The sequence below is a fragment of the Dendrobates tinctorius genome, unplaced genomic scaffold (assembly GCF_039654945.1).
Source record: "Dendrobates tinctorius isolate UK_male_01 unplaced genomic scaffold, ASM3965494v1 ptg000086l, whole genome shotgun sequence".
Taxonomy (NCBI): domain Eukaryota; kingdom Metazoa; phylum Chordata; class Amphibia; order Anura; family Dendrobatidae; genus Dendrobates; species Dendrobates tinctorius.
In genome coordinates this window covers 29,068,740-29,093,645 of record NW_027361754.1, presented here as the reverse complement: position 1 = coordinate 29,093,645, position 24,906 = coordinate 29,068,740, and the positions used below count along the sequence as shown (strand labels likewise).

General features: G+C 45.5%; 1 protein-coding gene across 1 annotated transcript in view; it reads left to right on the top strand.

Moving 5' to 3' along the window:
- Positions 1–23,917, top strand: part of FXYD6 (FXYD domain containing ion transport regulator 6) — a 155,483-nt gene extending 131,566 nt beyond the window's left edge. Inside the window, exons 9-13 of the mRNA XM_073585668.1 lie at positions 425–460; positions 7,811–7,885; positions 8,377–8,413; positions 8,517–8,579; positions 22,857–23,917. Of these exons, the coding sequence (XP_073441769.1) occupies positions 425–460; positions 7,811–7,885; positions 8,377–8,413; positions 8,517–8,541 (173 nt within the window). The 3' untranslated portion in view covers positions 8,542–8,579; positions 22,857–23,917. The remainder of the gene's footprint in view (positions 1–424; positions 461–7,810; positions 7,886–8,376; positions 8,414–8,516; positions 8,580–22,856) is intronic.
- The last annotated feature ends 989 nt before the right edge of the window (positions 23,918–24,906 follow it).

The following is a 24,906-nucleotide window of genomic DNA, read 5'->3' as shown; positions in this document are numbered from 1 at the left end:
TCCAGTTTACCCAGGAAGCCTCGATGTCTGGATGTTGTGATGGTTTATAGGTTACCAGGGTTTTTCCGCTTAGTTACCCTGTAACCGGTCTGTAATGCACTAATTAATCCATGGTCTGACCTGCGCCCCCTGAATGATCCTTCTGACTCTGGATATAAATGGCAAAAGCTGAGCAAACAGAAATAAAACACATAAGCAACCAAACATAAAGGATAAGGACACAATGTGTCACATTTAGGCCGGTAACTTATATATTATGAAGGCAATGATCTGCAACAGATGGCAGCGCCTGTACTTAGTGGATGGTAAACAGACATTATCTCTGTGGACAGAACATTAGTTCCCTCTCGGACCAGTACACCTTAGCAGCAGCTCTTTTTTTCATTGTAATTGTCATGAAGCTTCTCTTTCTCTTTATTTGCAGATCTGGCAGGAGATACGTCGGAAAGATTCTTCTATGGTTAGTAGTTGTAAGAGTCGATGGTGATCGTATACAGGAGACCTAATAGTGTCTGTATACAGGAGGCCGGATAATAGCCCTATACAGGAGACCCAATAGTGACCTATACAAGAGACCCGATGGTGACTGCATACAGGAGGCTGGATAGTAAACGTATACAGGAGACCCTATATTAACCATATACAGGTGTCCAGATAGTGACCGCATAAAGGAGACCAGATAGTGACCATATACAAGAGACCAGATAGTGACCATATACAAGAGACCTGATAGTGACCATATACAGGAGACCCGATAGGGACAGTATACAGGAGACCTTATAGTGACCATGCACAGAAGGTCTGATATTATCCCTATACAGGAGACCTGATATTAACCATATACAGGAGGCCGGATAGTGACAGTATACAGGAGGCCAGATAGTGACCGCATACAGGAGGCCAGATAGTGACCACATACAGGAGGCCAGATAGTGACCGCATACAGGAGACCCTATAGTAACCATATATAGGAGGCCAAATAGTGACTGTATACAGGAGACCCAATAGTGACCACATACAAGAGACCTGATAGTTACCGTATACAGGAGACCCAAAAGTGACCATATACAGGAGACCTGATAGTGACCATATACAGGAGACATGATAGTGACCATATACAGGAGACCCAATAGTGAGTAAACACCTCATGAAATGCATTACACCAACAAAATCTAGAAAACTATTAAAGGTGTAATAATGGTACGGACATCATGTTGGAAAAATCGCAAAGCAACAAAGAACACAAAGACAAACTGCGACCAAAGATTTCAATACTATATAAATTTATGCAAAAATCAGTGCTTTATTAATTACAAGGGTATCTGGAGGGGAAGGGGTCCACCAAATGACACATGTTAAAAGGGAAGTTCACCGGACATCTAGATGGTGATCATATTAATATATACATACATATATCCATTCTTAGGAAACCACAGATAGGATAATATTCATCTAATCAAAGGATATATTGCACATATCCCATATGGCCTAAGAGGAACTGAAAAAGCATGTAAAACCAGCATAGATAATTAATCATCCTTATGTAATATTACCAGATTATTAGGCGGGAGTATGTCCAGGAGCATCCGCCCCAACGCGCGTTTCGGCAGATTGTGCCTTTCTCAAGGGGTACAGGAAGTGAAGAAGGGGAAGGTATAAAAAGCCCCACCAACCAATGAACACAGCGATCTCTGATTACACACAGGTGCCCACAAATTCAGCACATTATAATGGAGGCCACTATGTGGATGTATGTCAAATTACCTCATATGAAGCGCCGGCGCTGCTAGATGATACAAGCGCCGCCATGGAACCAGGCGCTCAACGGCGTCAGTGTCACATGTCAGTGACGTCACTGCACGCGACCATCACTACACCCACCGCAGCCGCTCGATGACGCTGGCGATGCCACGGTAACCAGACGCCCAGCGGCATCACACACCGTGACCGTCACTGCAGTAACGAAAGACGTCGAAAGCCAACAGGCGGACCGGGATCGTGACACACCAGCGTACAGCAGCTGCAGAGAGGATCACTCAAAAGGGGGGCACATGCATGACAGTTAAATAGAAAAATCACGCATACAGCAATAAAAGAATTTACATACGGAGGACACAAATTAGTACAATCTATGCATAACAATTGAATTAAGAATCAAACAGATATCCATACAATCCTGAAAATACATCACAAAACAGATTGCAACATGCCAAAATACATAATTATATCAAAAGATCAAATTCAGGCAACAGTTGTGACGTATCTTCATATCTTGATGACACATGACGACAATCCAGTAATAAGCTGTATAGGCTGCATACAATCTGTGAAGCAAACTGGAATATCCGTACAGGAATAGCCGATCGCATGACATATGATGGATGAGGCTGAATAAAAACATAAAATAAAATTAAAAACAGAACATGTACATTCTGAGCTAAAGTGGTTCACAGAAATGGGACGAAGCTAATATTCTCATTGGGTTGCACAGTGTCCAAAACCGAAATCCAGGAGACATGATAGTGACCATATACAGGAGACATGATAGTGACCATATACAGGAGACCCAATAGTGACCATATACAGGAGACCCAATAGTCACCATATACAGGAGACCCAGTAGTGACCACATAAAAGAGACCCGATAGTGACCGTGTACAGGAGACCCGATAGTGACCGTGTACAGGAGACCCGATAGTGACCGTGTACAGGAGACCCGATAGTGACCGTGTACAGGAGACCCGATAGTGACCCTGTACAGGAGACCTGATAGTGACCCTGTACAGGAGACCTGATAGTGACCATATACAGGAGACATGATAGTGACCATATACAGGAGACCCAATAGTGACCATATACAGGAGACCCGATAGTGACCGCATACAAGATACCCGATAGTGACCTATACGGGAGACCTGATAGTGACTGTGTACAGGAGGCTGGATAGTGGCCGTATACAGGAGAACTTATGGTGACCATATACCAGAGGCAGCATAGTGACCATATACAGGAGACCCGATAATCTAATATATAAAGCTCAATGTGGGTGTGTGTGTGTGTGTATGTTTGTATGTATGTGTGTATGTCCGGGATTGGTATCCGCACCGTCGCAGTTACAGCCACAAAATCTGGCACAGTCACACGTCTGGACCCCGAGAGCAGCATAGGCTATGTTGTGAGGCGAAATTTTAACCCTGCGCGTTCCAATTCACCAAACAATTTTACCCCTATCTACATAATGGGGAAAAAGTGTATGTATGTATTGGCATCTGCACCGTTGTAGCTACAGCCACAAAATTTTGCATAGTCACACGTCTGGCCCCCGAGAGCGTCATAGGCTATGTTGTGAGGTGAAATTTTAACCCCGCGCGTTCCAATTCACCAAACAATTTTGTCCCTGTCTACATAATGGGGAAAAAGTGAAAGGAAAAGTGTTGGAGGCAAATTGACAGCTGCGAGATGTGAACAAGGGGGACCTAAAGAATGAGAGCGATGGCGCCAAAGAGTATATACCGTACAGTTGCTAAGGTGGGGCCCTGACATAGGATACTCACCACACACGGGGATATGAACACACACACAAAATGCGCCACACATTACCACGTGCTTCAACACATATACCACCCTCAGCACACATTTCACCACACATACACCAACCTCACCACGTAAAAGCCGAAACACAAAAGTCGCCACTCAAAACTTGCCACGCTGTCCCAGAGATGTTTAAAAGATGAAAAATGAGCTGTGATTGGTTGCTATCAGCAACAATTTTCTTTGTAGACAGTTGTGGTAACTGAGGCCTATTATTCTTATCATTTCTATGGTGTTATCGTCCTTCTGTAAAGCTGGAAATAACACAATTTATTACCGTGCTGACACAGACCACCCTCTGACACAGACTGCAAGGGGAGCCCAGTATCACACAGGATAGGATTAGATACACGGCTCAGCAGTCAGTATCACACAGGATAGGATTAGATACACGGCTCAGCAGGCAGTATCACACAGGATAGGATTAGATACACGGCTCAGCAGTCAGTATCACACAGGATAGGATTAGATACACGGCTCAGCAGTCAGTATCACACAGGATAGGATTAGATACACGGCTCAGCAGTCAGTATCACACAGGATAGGATTAGATACACGGCTCAGCAGTCAGTATCACACAGGATAGGATTAGATACACGGCTCAGCAGGCAGTATCACACAGGATAGGATTAGATACACGGCTCAGCAGTCAGTATCACACAGGATAGGATTAGATACACGGCTCAGCAGTCAGTATCACACAGGATAGGATTAGATACACGGCTCAGCAGTCAGTATCACACAGGATAGGATTAGACACACGGCTCAGCAGTCAGTATCACACAGGATAGGATTAGATACGCAGCTCAGAACACAGTATCACACAGAATAGTATTAGATACACGGCTCAGCAGACAGTATCACACAGAATAGGATTAGATACATGACTCAGCAGTCAGTATCACACAGGATAGGATTAGATGCACGGTTTTTATGTGCAATATAATCATTATAATTTGTTATAACTAACCACAGTTGGTTACTATGCCCAGGCAACGCCGGGCTCTTCAGCTAGTTACCATATAAAGGAGACCCGATAGTGACAGCATACAAGAGACCCAATATGACTGTATACAGGAGACCCGATAGTGACCGTATGCAGGAGACCAGATAGTGACCACATACAGGAGACCCGATAGTGACCGTATACAGGAGGCCAGATAGTGACCGTTGTGAGGGGTTTTCACGCTCAGTAGAAGCCTTCAGGTAGACTTAGGAACACGTGCATGTAAAACACCAGTGGGTTTATTATATGTAGCATAAACCATGGTGAAAACAAAACACAGCCCTCCGGGCATGATAGGAAATCAAAACAAAAATGATAGCGTACAGTTCAGTCCTCCTTGGTGTGGCGTCCTCCTGCACACTGTTAGGGAAAAGCACTCTCCGTCCTCACTTCTGTGGGAAGTGCAGCTTCTCCCCTCAGCACCACACACAGACTGAACTTCTCCCCCCAGCACCACATACCGACTGAACCACATATCCAGGCATATCATCACATGGGCTGGTCACCTGCAGGGAAAATGGGTGCGGTGAGCACCCTCCCACCCGCACTGCGGATGCTCACATAAAACTGGCCCATTAAACTCTGTACTTGGCCTCTCAGCACATAGTGTACTGGAAACACAAAACCACTCCGGTTTCACATCACTGATCGCTGCATGCGCAGTGACACGTACCTCCCTTCATCTACAAAGCCAGTGACTCTGTCACACCATATACAGGAGACCAGATAGTGACCATATACAGGAGACACAATAGTGACCGCATACAAGAGACCCAATGGTGACTGTTGACAGGAGGCCAGATAGTGACCTATACAGGAGGCCAGATAGTGACCATATACAGGAGGTCAGATAGTGACCATATACAGGAGACCTGATAGTGACCATATACAGGAGACACAATAGTGACCGCATACAAAAGACCCAATGGTGACTGTTGACAGGAGGCCAGATAGTGACCATATACAGGAGACACAATAGTGACCGCATACAAGAGACCCAATGGTGACTGTTGACAGGAGGCCAGATAGTGACCTATACAGGAGGCCAGATAGTGACCATATACAGGAGGTCAGATAGTGACCATATACAGGAGACCTGATAGTGACCATATATAGGAGGCCGGATAGTGACCGTGTACAGGAGACCCTATAGTAACCATATACAGGAGACCTGATAGTGACCATATACAGGAGACCCGATAGTAATCTATGTGAGGCAGTGACCCCTGTTACAGCTAGGGGGCACTGTATGTTCTCCCCAGGATGTGCACGGAGGTGTATTGAGGCTACGGGAATGCATTGAGGTCACAGGTATAGGTGGGATTGCAATGGGGAAGCAGTGACCGATGTCACAGGTAGGGGTCGCTGTGTAGTCTGCCCAGGATATGCACGGAGGTGTATGAAGGCCATAGGTGTGCATGGCAGTCACGGGCATAGCTGTAACTGCAATGCAGACAGATAATAAAAGTAAGTGTTAGTCTTGGACATGTTAGTTTCCAAGACAGAGGTAGAGAAAACCTGCTCTGGATGTGTGTATGAAACAGATTGCAGTATGATAGTGTTGCAGTCTGTTCCATTCCGGACCCACGTTTTCCATGTGGCTGAAAGCCACACGTTGCTGTGATAAAAGCTCTGCAGGAAAGGGTTAGTGTGTTCAGACTGAGTGAGTGCTTAGGGAGTCTCAGGTGTGTCAGGGCCAGAGTGAGGCCTGGCAATCTGCAGTGTACACAGAGATGCAAGTCGTCCACGATGACTGGTCTCGGATGTGGACAGTCCTGTGCCCGAAGGTGAAACGGAGATGGATGTCCTGTACCTGAAAGAAGACTGGCATGTGTAACGATTGCAAAACAGGTGGATATGGTGCCCGGCTGCGATCTGGAGGATATCCTGGACTGTGTACGGCTGTGTGAGCAAAAAGACTGTGATGCAGCGGTGTAAGACACCCATGGGAACTAGTCAGAGGAGGACCAGCATGTGTAATGCCTGCAACATGTAATGCTGTGTGAAAAGAGTCTTCGATATGGCACATAGACACCCATGGGAACTAGTCAGATGGATACTTGTGTGTTTAGTGTCTGTAAAATGAAGGATTTGGTATAATATACTGTATATTCTGCAAATGGTGAAATGGATACTAGTTATATGCACTGAAGTTATATGCTCTTGTGTGGATTGGACTTTTATGTGTGAAGATAACACATTAAAGAGTCTTTTGTGTTTGAATTTTGTGGATCACTACCTCTTCACTGCGTACGGTGCTACCACTGCCTTACACCATATACAGGAGACCCGATAGTGACCGCATGCAGGAGACCCGATCGTGACCGCATGCAGGAGACCCGATCGTGACCGCATGCAGGAGAACCGATCGTGACCGCATGCAGGAGACCCGATCGTGACCGCATGCAGGAGACCCGATAGTGACCGCATGCAGGAGACCCGATAGTGACCGCATGCAGGAGACCCGATAGTGACCGCATGCAGGAGACCCGATAGTGACCGCATGCAGGAGATCCGATAGTGACCGCATGCAGGAGACCCGATAGTGACCGCATGCAGGAGACCCGATCGTGACCGCATGCAGGAGACCCGATCGTGACCGCATGCAGGAGACCCGATCGTGACCGCATGCAGGAGATCCGATAGTGACCGCATGCAGGAGACCCGATCGTGACCGCATGCAGGAGACCCGATCGTGACCGCATGCAGGAGACCCGATCGTGACCGCATGCAGGAGACCCGATCGTGACCGCATGCAGGAGACCCGATCGTGACCGCATGCAGGAGACCCGATCGTGACCGCATGCAGGAGACCCGATCGTGACCGCATGCAGGAGACCCGATCGTGACCGCATGCAGGAGACCCGATAGTGACCATATACAGGAGACCCAATAGTGACCGCAGTGACCATATACAAGAGATCCGATAGTGACTGTATACAGGAGACCGGATAGTGACCATATACAAAAGACCAGATAGTGACCGTATACAGGAGACCCGATAGAGACTGCATATAGGAGACCAGATAGTGACCGTGTACAGAAGAACGGATAGTGATCGTATACATTAGGCCGGTTAGTGACCGGATACAGGATACCCATTACTGGACTTGTTCACACCTGTTACTTATGTTTCCTGCACTTTTACTCTTGTATAACTTGGTTATTTTCCAACTAACGAAAAACTTTTTGTGCTTTTTCTTGTATCCTCAGATTATGAGGCTGTCCGGCGTGGGGGCCTCATCTTTGCCGCCATAGCGTTTGTGGTGGGGCTTCTGGTCATCTTCAGTGAGTCTCTGTACAATACAATACATCCTCCATAATCGGAGAACAATCCCTGGGAATCTGATTTACGACTCTGAAGAATTACTGATATCATTGCATCCACATCGCTCATCGCACTGATGATATAACTCATCTCTTCTTCATTATTAGTCCGTGGTCGATATCAATCTTGAGTTTTCGTCTGGGGACTCGGGTCCCAGCCAATATGTTTCCAATCTCCTGAGTCTACGTGTGACTTGAGCCGTGTGTGAAGAGGACCAATATCTTTTTTGTAGAGAAATCTAATATAGAAGCCATATGTAAATAAGGCTGGAAGTGCATTGGGGGTATGTCCTCACAGCTTCGTCTATGTGCAGTAACACACCCCCAGTGCACTTACCGTATGATTTGCATATGGCTTCTATGTTAGATTTCTTTTGACTCGCACACTGAAATATATATGAGCACACACACAAATCTACACCCTTCCAATTTCAACATTTGGTTTCTTGTAGGTGGCAGATTCCGCTGTGGAAGGAAAAAGCAGCTTAGGTAGGTGTAAACCTCAGCTCCAACCATTGTTTGGCATATTGCCGTGCACATGTATGACCAGCAGGTGGCAGCCTTTTCACATTATTGTGCCTTTTTCTCCCAGCAGAGCCATGGCTGATGATTTGTGATCTTAAGGACAGGGTATGACACACATTCTCAAAAAAAGGTAAGAGCGCACCTTACAAGCCTGGAAGTGTAAATGTAAGAATAAGAATTCATTTCTTGTTTCACATTACTCTTGTAGCTGTTTTTAAAACCTTGTGAGAACTTTTATCCAAGTTTTGCAAAGTTATATGGTCGGGTAGCACAATGAGAAGCTCTGCACTACCCCTTTAAAGAGGACCAGTCACGTGCCAGAAATATGAAATTTTTGTCTGGGGTAAAAGCCACCATTCTCCCGAATCCGGCGCTGTTTTCCTTTAGTACCTGAGTTATGGCTTCATCTTCTCTTTCTAGAAAACTAGTCTTGTTAGTCAAGTGGGCACAATACTTAATACTTCTTCTTGGAGACCACCCCCTCTTGGCCAACAAGACATGATTTTAATACAGGGAAGAAAGAATCATAGAATCATAGAATCGTAGAGTTGGAAGGGACCTCCTGGGCCATCTGGTCCAACCCCCTGCTCAAAGCAGGATTCGCTAAATCATCCCAGTTAGATGTCTGTCCAGCCTCTGTTTGAAGACTTCCATTGAAGGAGAACTCACCACTTATCGTGGCAGCCTGTTCCACTCATTGATCACTCTAACTGTCAAAAAGTTTTTTCTAATATCTAATCTGTGTCTCCTCCCATTCAGCTTCATCCCATTGCTTCTAGTCTTTCCTTGTGCAAATGAGAATAAAGTTGATCCTTCTACAATGTGACAGCCCTTTAGATATTTGTAGACAGCTATTAAGTCTCCTCTCAGTCTTCTCTTTTGCAAACTAAACATTCCCAAATCCTGCAACCTTTCCTCATAAGACAGGGTTTGCAGACCGGTCACCATTCTGGTCGCTCTTTTCTGAACTTGCTCCAGTTTGTTGATGTCTTTTTTAAAATGTGGTGCCCAAAATTGGACACAATATTCCAGATGAGGTCTGACCAAAGAGGAGTAGAGGGAAATAATTACTTCACGTGATCTAGACTGTATGCTTCTGTTAATACATCCTAGAATTGCATTTGCCTTTTTTGCTGCTGCATCACACTGTTGACTCATATTCAGTCTGTGATCTATTAGTATACCCAAGTCTTTTTCACATGTGCTGTCACTTAGCCCTATTCCTCCCATTCTATATATGCTTTTTTCATTTTTATTGCCCAGATGTAGTACTTTGCATTTCTCCCTGTTAAAAACCATTCTGTTAGTTGCTGCCCACTTCTCCAGTTTATTTAAATCTTTTTGAATCCTCTCTCTCTCTTCTCTAGTATTAGCTATCCCTCCTAGCTTTGTGTCATCAGCAAATTTAATCAGTTTACCCTCAATTCCTTCATCTAAATCGTTGATAAAGATGTTGAACAATACAGGGCCCAGGACAGAGCCCTGTGGTACCCCCACTTGAGACATTCTTCCAACTGGATGTGCAGCCATTTACGACCACTCTTTGGGTCCGATCACTAAGCCAGTTATGAATCCACCTAACAGTTGCCTTGTCCATTCCATACTTAGTCATTTTTTCAATAAGGATTGTATGAGAGACTTTGTCAAATGCTTTGCTGAAGTCAAGATATACTATATCTACAGCATTTCCTTGATCCACCCAATCAGTAATACCGTCATAGAAGGAAATTAAATTAGTCTGACATGACTTATTAGTTACAAACCCATGCTGACTCTGTTTAATCACTTCATTCTTATCCAGGTATTGACATACATGTTGTTTAATAATTTGTTCAAAGATCTTTCCTGGTATAGAAGTCAGACTCACCGGCCTATAGTTGCCTGGGTCCACCTTCTTCCCCTTTTTGAAGATAGGAACAACATTTGCTCTTCTCCAGTCTTCTGGCACTTCTCCTGTTCTCCAAGAATTTTCAAAGACTATGGAGAGGGGTTCAAAAATTTCTTCTGCTATCTCCTTCAGTACTCTGGGGTGTAATTCATCTGGACCTGGAGACTTGAATTCATTTAGGTTAGCTAAGTGTTTCCTCACTATCTTTCTGTTTATAGATATCCTGGATTCTTCTATTCCCTTAATAGGACAGTGAAGAACAGTTGATGTTACATTTCCTTTCTGACAGAAAACAGATGCCAAATAGGAATTTAAAAGTTCAGCCTTCTCAACATCCTGTCTTACCATTTCATCATTTTCATCCTGTAAAAATCCTATAGCATCTTTGACTTTTCTTTTACTTTTGACATATCCCCAAAATCCTTTATTATTGCTTTTGACATCTCTTGCAAGCCTCAATTCATTTTCAGCTTTAGATAATCTGATTTGTGCCCTGCAGGTTCTGCAGACAGCATTATATTCTTCTTTAGATATGCCTCCCTCTTTCCATTTTATAAACATTTTTTTCTTCCTTTTTAGCATGTGCTTAAGTTCTGTGTTCATCCATCCTGGTTTCCTTAAATGCTTCCTATTCTTCCCTCTTTTCGGAATTGTTAACAACTGTGCTTTGAGAATTTCATTTTTCAAGATTTCCCATCCTTCCTGGACATTTTTGTCTTTAAGGATATCCAGCCATTGGATCCCTCCAATTCTCTTTCTGAATCCCTTAAAATCTGCCTTTCTGAAATCTAACCTTGACGTCTGAGTCTTCACAGGTCTTCCGCCTCTAGTTATCCAAAATTCTAAAATAGCATGGTCGCTACCTCCTAGGGTCCCAGCCACTTTTACCTCCTCAACCATTTCCTCCCTGTTTATAAGGATTAGATCCAAGGTAGCAGTTCCCCTTGTTTTCTCCTTTACCTTTTGGAAGATAAAGTTGTCAGCAAGAGAGGATAAGAATTTCCTTGACCTGTTAGTTTTGCCTGAGAGAGATTCCCAACAAATGTCTGGATAGTTGAAATCTCCCATGACAACTATGTCATATTTTTTGGAGAACTTGGCCATTTGATGCATAAAGAGTTCATCCATATCTTCAGCTTGCACAGGCGGCCTGTAGTAAATGCCTACAATGGTGTCCTTTCCATTGTTCTGTCCTTGTATTCTTACCCAAACAGTTTCCACAGAACTCCCAGTCTCTGAAGCTTCAATCTCTGTGCAGATATACGCATTTCTAACATACAATGCGACACCCCCTCCTCGTTTATCAAGTCTGTTTCTTGCAAATAAGTTGTATCCTTCTAGTCTTGTATTCCAATCATGTGTATTGTCCCACCAAGTTTCAGTGATTCCAATGACATCATATTTCTTTTCCTGTGTTAGTAGTTCCAATTCTCCTTGTTTGTTGCCCATGCTTTGTGCATTAGTATAGAAACATTTTAGTTTGTGATTGGTTTCTCTTTCTCCAATATTTTTATTAATTAGATTCTTTCGTCTTTGTTCTTCCTTTCCACTTCTAATAGCAGAGTTCTCAATAGCATTTGTCAGGTGTATGGCTTTTTCTGGTCTTTTGCTTCCCTTCCCATGTTGTTCTAGTTTAAAGCTCTCCTTACAAGTGTAGCAAGGCGACTTCCAAATACCTGCTTTCCAGTCTTCGTAAGGTGCACCCCATCTCTAGCAAGTAGTCCATCGTATAAGTAGTTCACTCCGTGATCCAGAAATCCAAATCGTTGCTGACGGCACCATCGACGTAGCCAGTTGTTCACCTGCAGAATCTTATTCCACCTCCTTGTTCCATGGCCATCCACTGGGAGGATGGAAGAGAAGACCACCTGCGCTCCCAGTTCTTTCACTTTCTTGCCTAAGTCTTCAAAGTCTCTGCAGATGGTTTCCAGGTCGTTTCTTACGGTGTCATTTGTCCCCACATGTAGTAGCAGGAATGGGTAGTCATCTGTAGGTCTGAAGAGTCCTGCTATCCTGTCAGACACATCTTTAATTTTTGCACCTGGAAGACAGCACATTTCTCTTGAAGTTATATCCGGTCTGCAGATAGCGGCCTCTGTTCCTCTCAACAGGGAATCCCCCATGACCACCACTCTCCGTTTCTTCTTCACAACATTTTTCTTTCTCCATCCAGGAGGACTCTGAAGGCGTACAAGGTTGCTGTTTGTTGGCAAAGTCTTATCCTGATGTATTTCTTCATCGTTTTCCTGCGTGAGAGCCTGGTACTGGTTTCTGAGCAGTATGGGTGCTGACTGCCTCCTGATCCTCCTGCTTCTCTGGGTCACATGTCTCCATTCCTCTGTTTCTTCAGGTGCACTTCGAATTTCTTCTCTTTCTGTAACATGAAGAGATAATTCTGCTCTGTCCAAGAACTCTTCACCTTCCTTAATGATCTTCAACGTAGCTAACCTCTCTTCGAGATTTTGCAACTTTTCCTCCAACAGGGTCACAAGCTTGCATTTGTGGCATGTGAAGTTTGGCTTTTCCACTGGTAAAGTGGTAAAGGGCCATATCGCAGGAACGGAAAGGCGCAGGAACGAAAGAAAAACTACGCCGGATTCAGAAGAACAGCGGCATTTATGGGTCGCCCTCCCAGGGCTGTGGGGTACTCGGTACCGGGCCGGTGTCAGGGGAATGTGTCACAGCAGCGGTGACCCGGTCCGTGGCCCTGGGCGCCCAAGTAATGGGGGAATGTAGTTAATGGAATAGTTCGTGACGCCACCTGTGGTGCTCGGCAAGGGAGATGTTAAGCCGACGCTGCAGACAGATCCGCTGGGACTGATGGTATGGTGCAGCAAAGATGTAATAGCTCCCCACAGGTGAAGCTCTACTCCCAGGGCAGTGTCGATGTGGTTGGCACGGGGATGTAGCAGTGCCATAAGGATAGGAAGCAGACAAGACACAGCGGGTGCAATTTCTGTACCTTTACTTGATAACTGCAGTCCAGGGTCCTGATTACAGATGGTATTGGAGCAGGCTAGCCTGGAAGCAACTCAGGGATTCTCTCTCAGCAGACGGGCTGTGCAGTCTCCTTCCTAACGCTGGTTTAAATGAAGCACTCCAGTACTAAGTTACTCTGAAGTTCCTCCTGTCAGATGTTCCCAAGAACCTTACTTGCATGGCAGACAGCTGTAGCCTCTCTCGGGGATGCCTCTTTCTCTGAGTCCTGGCTCTCTATCCAAGCTGCTGTTGTGCCTCAAGTCTTAGATGGGAGTAGGGCATTTACAGCCTCATACTCCTCTGGTATCTGCTGTAGGACCCTTAGTATCCGTACAGCCGTGGAGACCAGGCTCCAGTTCGTGCACTCTCAAGCTGAGGGAGCTCTCCTGCCTAGCTCAACCTCCAGCTTCTCTCTACATGTCTGCACACTTCACCCTCCGCAGACTGACTACTCCTTTCTCCTGGCCCTCAGAGGGCACCCCTCCCCTTAATCCTGGTTCAGAATTCCCCCTGCTGGCCTGGAGTGGAACTGTGTTGCATGTATGGATTGACTGCGAGAGAGACCCATCATTGCCTCCAAACCTGGCATTACCCTCCCCTGGAGGAAGGCAAAGCCACTGTGGCGACCATACTCCTGGGGGCATCACATTCCCCCTAGTGCACTCCTGGGCTGAACAAAAGAAAACATGGATAACATATAAACAGTTACAGTAATAATTGTACAACATCTAAAAATGAAAAATGTACAAAAACCAAGTGCTTCAAAAATGGTCCTATGATGGCAAGTCCAAGCATCAGTGTCCATGGTCCATTCCTGGGCAAATGGTAAAAGTTTTTGACCACACACAAGTCCTGTGGTTCAGTGTCCATAAAACAAACTCCAAAGGAAACTCTTACAGGTTACCTGTAGGCACAAAACTTGAAAAACAGTTACATATTTACATACACAATTTAAACATTTACATTTTTCTATATGCGATATCTAAGGGGTGGTATCCCTTGTGTAATGCGGGTAGACCTGCGTAATACTGGTGTAGTGGGTAACTGTCATGATCCAGGACGGGGTTTCGCTTTGGCCCGTCCTGGTCTGATCGGGGGTTAATTATTCCGCCTCTCCCTGGCAGAGGGCGGCTATTTAATGCTCACTGGACCTAGGTCCGGTGTCACTTATACTCCTACCCTCGGCTGAGTTAGTTGACCTTGTGCGTACGTGTGCCTTGTGCCTGATATCTTGCTTGCTTGGTTTTGATTTGGTTCTGTCCCTGCTACGAGTTCTGCCTGTCCCTTTTGTACTGTGCTACCTCTCGTGTATGTCTCTCTGCTTGTGACCCGACTTCTCTCTGCTCATCCCCTTGGTACCGCGTCGCCCTCTTGTGTATGACCTTTGGCTTTGTCTGACCTCCCGTCTGTTTACCCCTTCTGTACCTCGCTGTCCGTACTGTGAATGACCTCCGTTTTGCCTGACTCTGAGTTTGCTGTCTTCTGTGAAAGCAGGACGCTAAGCCCCGCCCCCTTGCAGTCACATGACCGTAGGTTCCGTGCCGCCTTGCTAAACTTCATCACTAAGGTCCTGTGCACCTATACTTTCTGGCTATTCTGGTCCCCAGGGGTCCCTACGGTGCGGGTGAGTCCCTGCTCAGCGGAGGCTGTACGCCGGCGCCGTCAGGATCCTGATAGTAATGTACTGGATACACTACTGGGGGTTCTGTGTAACACAGGGATACTAGATTGTCTGTGAAGTCTTAGACTCTCCAGGGGCACAACAGGTTCACCACTGGCAGGGCAAGGGTTCTCTGGCTCCACTGCTGGTGTGGCGTCTGCTACCTGATTTTCCTGATTCTCTTGAGTTACATCTTCCTATGCTACCAATTGGGGAAACAGCAACACTGGCACCACTTTAGCATTGTTCACTTTAGTCCAATTCGCAGGGAATTCTCCAAGCACTGTGCTGACCTTCTCTTCTTCCACCATGGGTTGGATGTTATCTGGTTCTTCTTTCCTTGCCTTCAACTGGTCAGGACACAACTTCAAATGATCTCTCGATACTGCTGCTGAGGTCTCTCCTCCATCTTTACTCACAAGGCATACCTCAGTATTATCAAAGTTCGAGGGCAGAATAGTATAAGGTTCAGCTTCCCATTGATCATCCAACTTGTGCAATCTTCTCGTCCTTTTCAGGACTTGCTCCCCCGGCGACAAAGGGACGGCAGGTGCATTTTGATTGTAAAGCTTCTCCTGCTTTTGCCTTGCCTGGGCCAAACTCTTCTCCACACATTCTTGAACTCTCCTGTACTGCTGCTGCCTCTCCGTGTCCCAATCAGCATCTGGTGACACTACTTCAGGTGTCAGGACTCCCATGTCTAAGTCAATAGGCAGCTTATCTGGTCTTTCTCTCATTAAATAGACTGGGGTACAGTTGATAAAGTTCACTGGAATATGGTTGTAGAGGTCTACCAGATCGGGCAACTTTTCTGGCCACAGATTCCTCTCCTCCAAGAGCAAAGTCTTCAGGAGGTCAATCACTACCTGGTTCATCTTCTTGCACATGCCACTGGTCTGTGGGTGATACGGCGTTGTCCGGATCTTCTTACAACCATACAGGTTACAGATTTCGTGGAACACTTCTGCCTCGAAAGCTGGACCTTGATCTGTCAGCACTCTTTCAGGATACCCATGTGGTCTACAGAAGTGCTGTTGGAATGCTCTGGCTGCTGTCCTGGCAGTTTGATCTTTGACAGGCACAACTACCAGGAATCTTGAGTAGTGGTCCACAGTGGTAAGTGCATAGATGTAGCCTGACCGGCTTGGAACCAGCTTCACATGGTCCAAGGCTACCAACTCAAGGGGCTGTTTGGTGATGATTGGCTGTAGAGGAGCTCTCTGGCTGTCTCGATCCTTTCTGCGCAGGTGACATTGTCCACACTCCTGGCACCACCTCTCAATGGCTTTCCTCATACCAGCCCAGTAGAACCTCTACCGGAGCAATACTTCCAACTTCTTCCATCCGAAGTGTCCAGTTCCATTGTGGTATGCTTCCAGGACCATTGATGCCTCTCTCTTTGGGACTATCACTTGCCAAACCAGCTCATGAGTGCGGGCATTGATACTCCTCCGACACAGCTTCCCTTCATAAATGAACAGCCGGCCTCTCTCCTTCCACAGCTGCTGAGTTTCTTCAGGAGTATCCGACTCTGGACGTGAGTCAGCACGTGTCAGCAGCTCCTTCATCAGGCGGACTGCAGGGTCACTATCTTGCATTTCTGCCCAGTCATGATGGGGCAATGGATTCAGGGTGACATCCTTCAAGCCAGACCGTCTGTTTCTCACTCCTTGAGTACGCTGGGCCGCAAGTGGCCGGTGGAAGGGAGGTAGCTCTATCTCTTCAAGAGCCTCAGGGTCTTCTCCAGCATCTGGTAGGTTAGGCATTCTGGACAGCGCATCAGCATTGGCATTCTTGTGCCCTGCCCGGTACTTGATGGTAAACTCATAGTTCGATAGCTGAGCCATCCATTGCTGTTCCAGTGCACCTTGTTTTGCAGTGTCCAAATGCGTCAACGGATTGTTGTCCGTGAAGATAGTGAACTTGGCAGAGGCTAGGTAATGTTTGAACCTTTCAATGACAGCCCAGACTATGGCAAGGAACTCCAGCTTGAAAGAACTGTAATTATCAGGGTTCCTTTCAGTGGGGCGCAGCTTCCTGCTGGCATAGGAGATCACTCTTTCTTTCCCATTCTGTACCTGCGACAGTACTGCTCCTAGTCCCACGTTGCTGGCATCTGTGTACAGCACAAAGGATTTGTCATAATCTGGGTAGGCCAGAACTTCGTCTCCTGTGAGAGCCATCTTCAATCTGGTGAAGGACATTTCCAACTCTTCAGTCCATTCAAAGGTGGAATTTTTCTGTTTGGTCTTCTTGGACTGCCCCACCAGGAGATTTTGCATAGGGGTGGCTATTTCAGTAAAGCCCTTGATGAATCTTCGGTAGTAGCCTACCAGTCCAAGGAATTGGCGTACTTCATGAAGGTTGCTGGGCTTTGGCCAGTCCCGGATGACTGTGACCTTATCAGGATCTGGTGCCACACCTTCTGCACTGACCACATGACTGAGGTACTGCACCTTGGGCTTCAGGAGGTGGCACTTGGAGGCCTTCACCTTCAGGCCAAAATTGGATAAAGCTTCAAACACTTCAGCCAGGTGCTCCAGATGATCTTCAGAGGTTTTGGAGAAAACAATGACATCATCCAGGTACAACAGGACCGTCTCAAAGTTCATGTGCCCCAGGCAGCACTCCATCAGCTGTTGAAATGTTCCTGGAGCAGGGCAGAGCCCAAATGACATATAATTGAACTCACAGAGACCCATTGGAGTGGTAAATGCTGTTTTCTCCTTATCTGGATCTGCCACGGGAACCTGCCAATACCCACTAGTGAGATCCAAGGTGGAAAAGTAATTAGCAGTTTTAAGTGCAGCCAATGATTCATCAATTCTAGGTAATGGGTAGGCATCTTTATGTGTATTGCTGTTAATTTTCCTGTAATCAACACACATTCTCATGGTACCAGGGGCTACAACTGTCTCTGATGACCCCTGCCTCCTTCATCTCTCTCAACATATTCTTAGCACACTGGTATTGTGTTGGGGGTATAGGTCTGCACCTCTCCTTTATGGGTGGATGGTCTCCCGTGGGGATATGATGTTGAACCTCTTTTGCCTGCCCAAAATCTATGTTTGAAGAATACCTGCTCATACTCTTTTGTCTCTCTGTAAACCCCATTTTTCTGGTATGAAGGTGTAGAGTCAGTTCCCACCTGCAGTTGCTGACACCACTCATCTGGCTGCTTCACAGAGCCATTGTCCTCCACCTCATCGGATGAGACCAAGGGCTCTGCTGCCTGCATAGAGTTGTTATTAACGGTGAGCAGCTTAGCAACTGTGGCATACCGAGGTATTGTGGCTTCCTCTTCCCCACAATTCAACAGGCGTACAGGTACTCTCCCCTTTCATACATCAACCACCCCTCTGGCTGTCAGGACAGTGGGCCTGCTCTCGGAGTATACTGGTAATCTCTCCCTCTAAGACCTATAGCTGCCCGACACCAAACCAACATTTCACATCTGGGGGGTATTGCAATGGGAAAAGCATCACTCACTCTGACGCTGCCAATCTCTCCACCAGAGAGTTCTACCTGCTGTCTTTGCATCAGGGCCTTGATCTCCTTCTGCAGGACTCGTTGTTTTCCGGAACCAGCAGTCTCAGCCACCTGTTGCAACAAGACAATAACCTCGAACAGACAGTTTTCAATTACATTTGTACCAAGAGTCATCATGGGATTACATTAACGTCGGTCAATATCAACAACTATTAAACCTTGAGACTTTAGCTCTACCCGACCCTCTTTGACAGTAATTTCTTTACATCCTATCTCCGGTAAAGACTGACCATTACTAGCAACTACTGTCAGTTCATCAGTTGGCCACGGGTAAGCTCTGAATCAGCCCAATATCCCTTGTACAGAATGTACGGCATAGTGATCACCTGGGAGCCAGTGTCCAGCAAAGCGTTCATGGGGATGCTGTCAATCACCACAGGAAGGATTGGTCTCCCTCCCACATACTTGGCTCTCCAGTTCTTTGGGCCTGGGGATCCTACTCCTGGGGGTTGGCCCTTTGCCCCAGGGGTTGCTCGTTTAAAGGACGGTACCTGGCAAGATGACCTGCCTTGTAGCAGCGACGACAGATGGGACGTCCGTCCTGGTCATAGCGATCGTTGTTCCTTCCTCGAAGTGGCGGGGTTCTCCTCCTCTGGAGCCACGGGACATCCTCTGGACTGGAAGCAAGCTGGATCTTTTCTTTGGAGGACACTTGTAGGGACTGCACGGTTTTGGTAAGTGCAGCCATCCCTTTGGTCAGCTCCTGTACTTGAAGACGCAGCTCCTCAGTTGGATCTTTATCCAGAGTCTGTGCATCAGCCTCCACAGGGATGGAAGGAAAAGATGTTGCTTCCTGATGTTAGATGATCGCTGGGCGCCTAGGGGGCGCTGGACGGCTGTCAGTGGACTCCTGCAGTACCCGAATAGCCCTGTCCTTAAAATCAGCAAAGTCCAGATCAGGGTTTTGCAGGGTTATAATACGCAACTGTCCTCTGTGGGTACTGGATAGGAGTCCTTCAATGAACTGCTCCTTTAACAGTTTATCTTCCTCCTTCACACTGTCAGGATCAACTTGCTTAACTGCTCGCAGCGCCTCCTGCAGGTTGAGAGCATAGTCCCTGATACTGTCCTGCACCTTCTGTTTACAGCCAAAGAACCTCATCTTGATTTCAGCTGCAGAGCGGGTGTCAAAGGTGCTTCTCAGCTTGGCCAGGATCTTTGCAACAGTCTCTTTATCAGTGTCCTGCCAGGCTTTCACCTCTCTCTGTGCTGCACCCGTTAGCTGTCCAATCAGGATATTCACTTTCTGACTTTCAGACAAAGGGTATACTTTAAACAAACTGCACAGTCTCTCTTTAAATTCACTCAGGGTATGCGACTCACCCAAGTACTGCGGTAGCCAGGCCGCTCCCGGTATGTAGGTACCATGAAAAAATTCAAGACAAAAGTGCTAATCCTATCTCAATATACTTGTAATAGTTTTTATATATATGATTTATACCACACAAATGGACAATTTTGAAGGATAATTCGGAAAGCAAACCAATACAAATTACGAAAAAAACGAACTAATATCCAATATAAAAAATATTTTATTCAAATGATTAAAACATATACAAAGATATGTACGAAAAAAGTGGTGAAATCACACATACCAATAAAGAAAGGGGATTACTAAAAACCAATAAGGCACTAATGAATTGCACATAGAAATATATAATCATAAATAAATATCCATAATAAGGTGCAAGTGCAGAAAAATGTGCAAAATTAATATTAGATGCCACTATGTGACATTTAGATAGCATATATCATCATAAAGTTTCTGCCAAAATATATACAATATGACACATAACTGGCACATAAAGGGCATCAAAAAGAAGGGGCTGCAATGCGGATTTAAATGAAACTGAATGAGAAACCTCTATATAAAGCTATAATCAAAGTCAATATAATAAAAATAAACACATAATAGCAGTATTAAATAGCAGTATAAAAGGTAAATACAAATGTCACATAATAAAGATATTGATATTTTGCTGCAGACCAATACCAACGTAGTAAGGGTTAATATACGATACCTCAATATACAAAAACAGTGCCATTATAAAAGGAGTTAATAAACTCTACCTCCATATGTATCTGTATATTGCAGACTAAATGGCCATGCCCTATTTTATATCCTCAATATGCACTTATACACTGCAAAACAGTGCCAATATGATAGGAGTTAATGAACTTCACCTCAATATATCTTTATATACTACAGGCTAAATAGCCGTGCCATATTTAGCAATCTAAACCGCATAATCACAATAAAAAAATTGACGAAGGCAGACGCCGAAACGCGCGTCAAGGTCGGGCGTTTACTGGGAACCTGGCACTCACATATATTAGGTAAAAAAAATTTTTTATTGTGATTATGCGGTTTAGATTCCTAAATATGGCACTGTTTTTGTATATTGAGGTATATGTGCCAATTATGTGTCATATTGTATATATTTTGGCAGAAACTTTATGATGATACATGCTATCTAAATGTCACATAGTGGCATCTATCTAATATTAATTTTGCACATTTTTCTGCACTTGCACCTTATTATGGATATTTATTTATGATTATATATTTCTATGTGCAATTCATTAGTGCCTTATTGGTTTTTAGTAATCCCCTTTCTTTATTGGTATGTGTGATTTCACCACTTTTTTCATACATATCTTTGTATATGTTTTAATCATTTGAATAAAATATTTTTTTATATTGGATATTAGTTCGGTTTTTTCGTAATTTGTCCCGGTATGTAGGGCATAGACAGCGGCATTATGGAGACCGCTGCGGCGGGCGCTCCTCCTGGCGGTGCTGCGGGGTTGACAACGGCACCTGCTGCAGCATCGCCGTTTGGCGCGAACATCTTCTTTCCCCCCCTAGTTAACGTTAGCCAGGGCCGGGGGTTGTGTGAGCTCACCGGCAGCCGCTTCACAGGCCCGACGCTCCGGGCTGTAGGCCTCAGCTCCTCCTCCTCTTGCGCGCTGTCCTCTCTTCCCACGCGGCACTTCACTTCTTCGCGCTCTGCGGCAGGCTCCGCCCACGAAGGCTCGCCTCTTTCTTCCCGCACGCGCCAAGCAGCGCGGCAATGGTGGCAACTGGTGCCAATTTCACACAGTCTTTTTCACAAACACAGTCTATGGCACACAGGACCCAAGGATACCGGGCTCTGTAATCCTGTTTGTGACGCCAAATTGGGTCGCCCTCCCAGGGCTGTGGGGTACTCTGTACTGGGCCGGTGTCAGGGGAATGTGTCACAGCAGCGGTGACCCGGTCCGTGGCCCTGGGCGCCCAAGTAATTGGGGAATGTAGTCAATGGAATGGAATAGTTTGTGACGCCACCTGTGGTGCTTGGCAAGGGAGATGTTAAGCCGATGCTGCAGACAGATCCGCTGGGACTGATGGTATGGTGCAGCAAAGATGTAATGGCTCCCCACAGGTGAAGCTCTAGTCCCGGGGCACTGTAGATGTGGTTGGCACGGTGATGTAGCAGTGCCGTAAGGGGAGGGAGCAGACAAGACACAGCGGGTGCAATTTCTGTACCTTTACTTGATAACTGCAGTCCAGGGTCCTGATTACAGATGGTATTGGAGCAGGCTAGCCTGGAAGCAACTCAGGGATTCTCTCTCAGCAGATGGGCTGTGCAATCTTTTTCCTAATGCTGGTTTGAATGAAGCACTCCAGTACTAAGTTACTCTGAAGTTCCTCCTGTCAGATGTTCCCAAGAACCTTACTTGCATGGCAGACAGCTGTAGCCTCTCTCGGGGACTCCTCTTTCTCTGAGTCCTGGCTCTCTATCCAAGCTGCTGTTGTGCCTCAAGTCTTAGATGGGAGTAGGGCATTTACAGCCTCCTACTCCTCTGGTATCTGCTGTAGGACCCTTAGTATCCGTACAGCCGTGGAAACCAGGCTCCAGTTCGTGCGCTCTCAAGCTGAGGGAGCTCTCCTTCCTAGCTCAACCTCCAGCTTCTCTCTACACGTCTGCACACTTCACCCTCCGCAGACTAACTGACTACTCCTTCCTCCTGGCCCTCAGAGGGCAGTCCTCCCCTTAATCCTGGTTCAGAGTTCCCCCTGCTGGCCTGGAGTGGAACTGTGTTGCATGCATGAATTGACTGCGAGAGAGACCCATCATTGCCTCCAAGCCTGGCATTACCCTCCCCTGGAGGAAAGCAAAGCCACTGTGGCGACCATACTCCTGGGGGCGCCACATTTACACCAGGTTAAGAAAAATTATATATTTATGGTAAGTGACAGATTCTCTTTAAGTCATATTAAAAGCTGGAAAGCGGTTCTTATACAAAGATGAGTTAATATTTAATCCACATTGTATTATCTCTCATAGGGAGCCAGATCTGGACCAATGAACGCCACCCAACTGTACAGACGTCTTCTGAATTGTACTGCCCCCCATCTGCTGTGGGATACATATGTAAAATGTGATCAAATATAAGAAGACTCATTCCACTTCACTGCTAAAGAAATGTGCAAAAAGATTTCTGTATTCATCTTGATGTGTCCAGGAGGCGTTAAAGAAGAGCTGATTTAAAGGGGTTCAATGAGGTTAGAAAAACATGGCTGCTTTCTTCCAGAAACAGCGCCACTCTCGTCTATGGGTATGTCCGGTAGTGCAGCCTAGGTGAGCTACAATACCGTGCAGATAAATTTAGTATTATATGTGGAAGGAAGCTACCATGTTTTTCAAATTTCATACAATACCTTTAAGGAATTATCTGATAGGTACATAGGGAAGATAAGGAGAGCAGTATCTGCACTCCCAGGGTGATCACTGCAACACCTCCTGTACTATGACCCCGTACACACCTCTTATGGGACGCTCCGTTGTGTACAACACAGCCTTCGTTCCTCTCATTTCCTTGGATTGATCCAGAATTATCTTTAATTTATGTTTTGTTAAATGTATTATTAAAGTCGAATACATTGTCCAGCCGGCTCCACATCTCCCAACATGCTAAAATCTGCTTGTCCATAGAGACACAATGGATCCTCCGCTGCAAGCACCCCATTGATGGTAGCTAGAATATGCCCTTTGTTATGGACACATGCTGATCATTTATGTATCATCTGTGTGATACATTGATGTGTTTTATATGATACTATTATATTCTGCGGCACTACGCACATTGCAATCACTCGACAATCTAATTTACTTATCTTAAATGTGACAATACATGGAGCATAGCTATCAGATATAATCCCACAGGATTAAGGTAAGGTAACACAGGGTAAGTGGTCGCTAAGGGTTTATCTGCTCAAAAGCCCCTGAACCTTGTAACCACCAGGAATCTTAACATTAAAGCTGTTCATATTCATAGAAAATTTGGCTTCCTAAATGTAATGTTAAGTAACTTTCCAAATAATCTTCATTAAAACTTTACTACCATAGGAATCCAAAATCCAAATCTGTCAAAGATCCTGCTCCTGGTTCTGACATCGCACTTCTATTAGTATTAAGATAGCAGCAGGGAGGGGTTTGTGCACAGATCTGCAGCAGAGAGAAAGGAAAGTATCTACAGTCTCTGGGTGGGCAGAGTAGATGAGGAGGAAAGCATGTGAAGATGAAGTGAGTGCAGGATAGAAGCTGTGCTTATTATTAGGCAATACCTGCATGTGTTGCGGCTGTAGGGGGGCTCGATCATATCTTTTGAGCACACCGATGACAATTGGTAAGCACACAAGCATGCTCAGATAACACCTGATCCGAGCATGTTTACTCACCACTAGTGCCGACATATGAGATAATGATAAGCAACAGCACCCTGGAAACACACACAGCTCATGTCCAACCTATATTACAGGGAAAAACACTCCAACAGAAAAATCGGAAACTTAGATGAGGCTGAAAACCGCACATTAAGAGGGTATGAGAATAAACGAAGAAATGAAGACTGGAGAGTGAAACTTAGCATAACTAAACATAACTACTATCACATGTAAAAATTATTGTCTTTCCATGTCAAATGAGTCCGTAGCCTTTAAGGTTTTTAACATTTAGAATTAAAGAAAAAACTTGAGTAATTTCTTTCTCAAACAACGCCACATCTTGCTACGGGTTGAGTCTGGTATTACAACTTAGCTTTGTAGATCTGAGATGCAATAACATTGTAGATAACCCAATGACAGATGTGGTGCTATTTTAAGAAGAAAGCAGCCATGTGTTTAATAATCCTGGACATCCCCTTTTAGTCATACTACATTAGCAACCATGTGTATATATATATATATGGAACTGTCATTTATGCACTGTATGGTGGCACTACTGTTTGGTACTGCTCTTGGTAGGCAATGTCCAGGACATTATTGTTGCAGTGCACGATGGCAGAGGTACTGTATAGCATAGGCATTATATCCACTTTATGGCTATGCATCCCCCC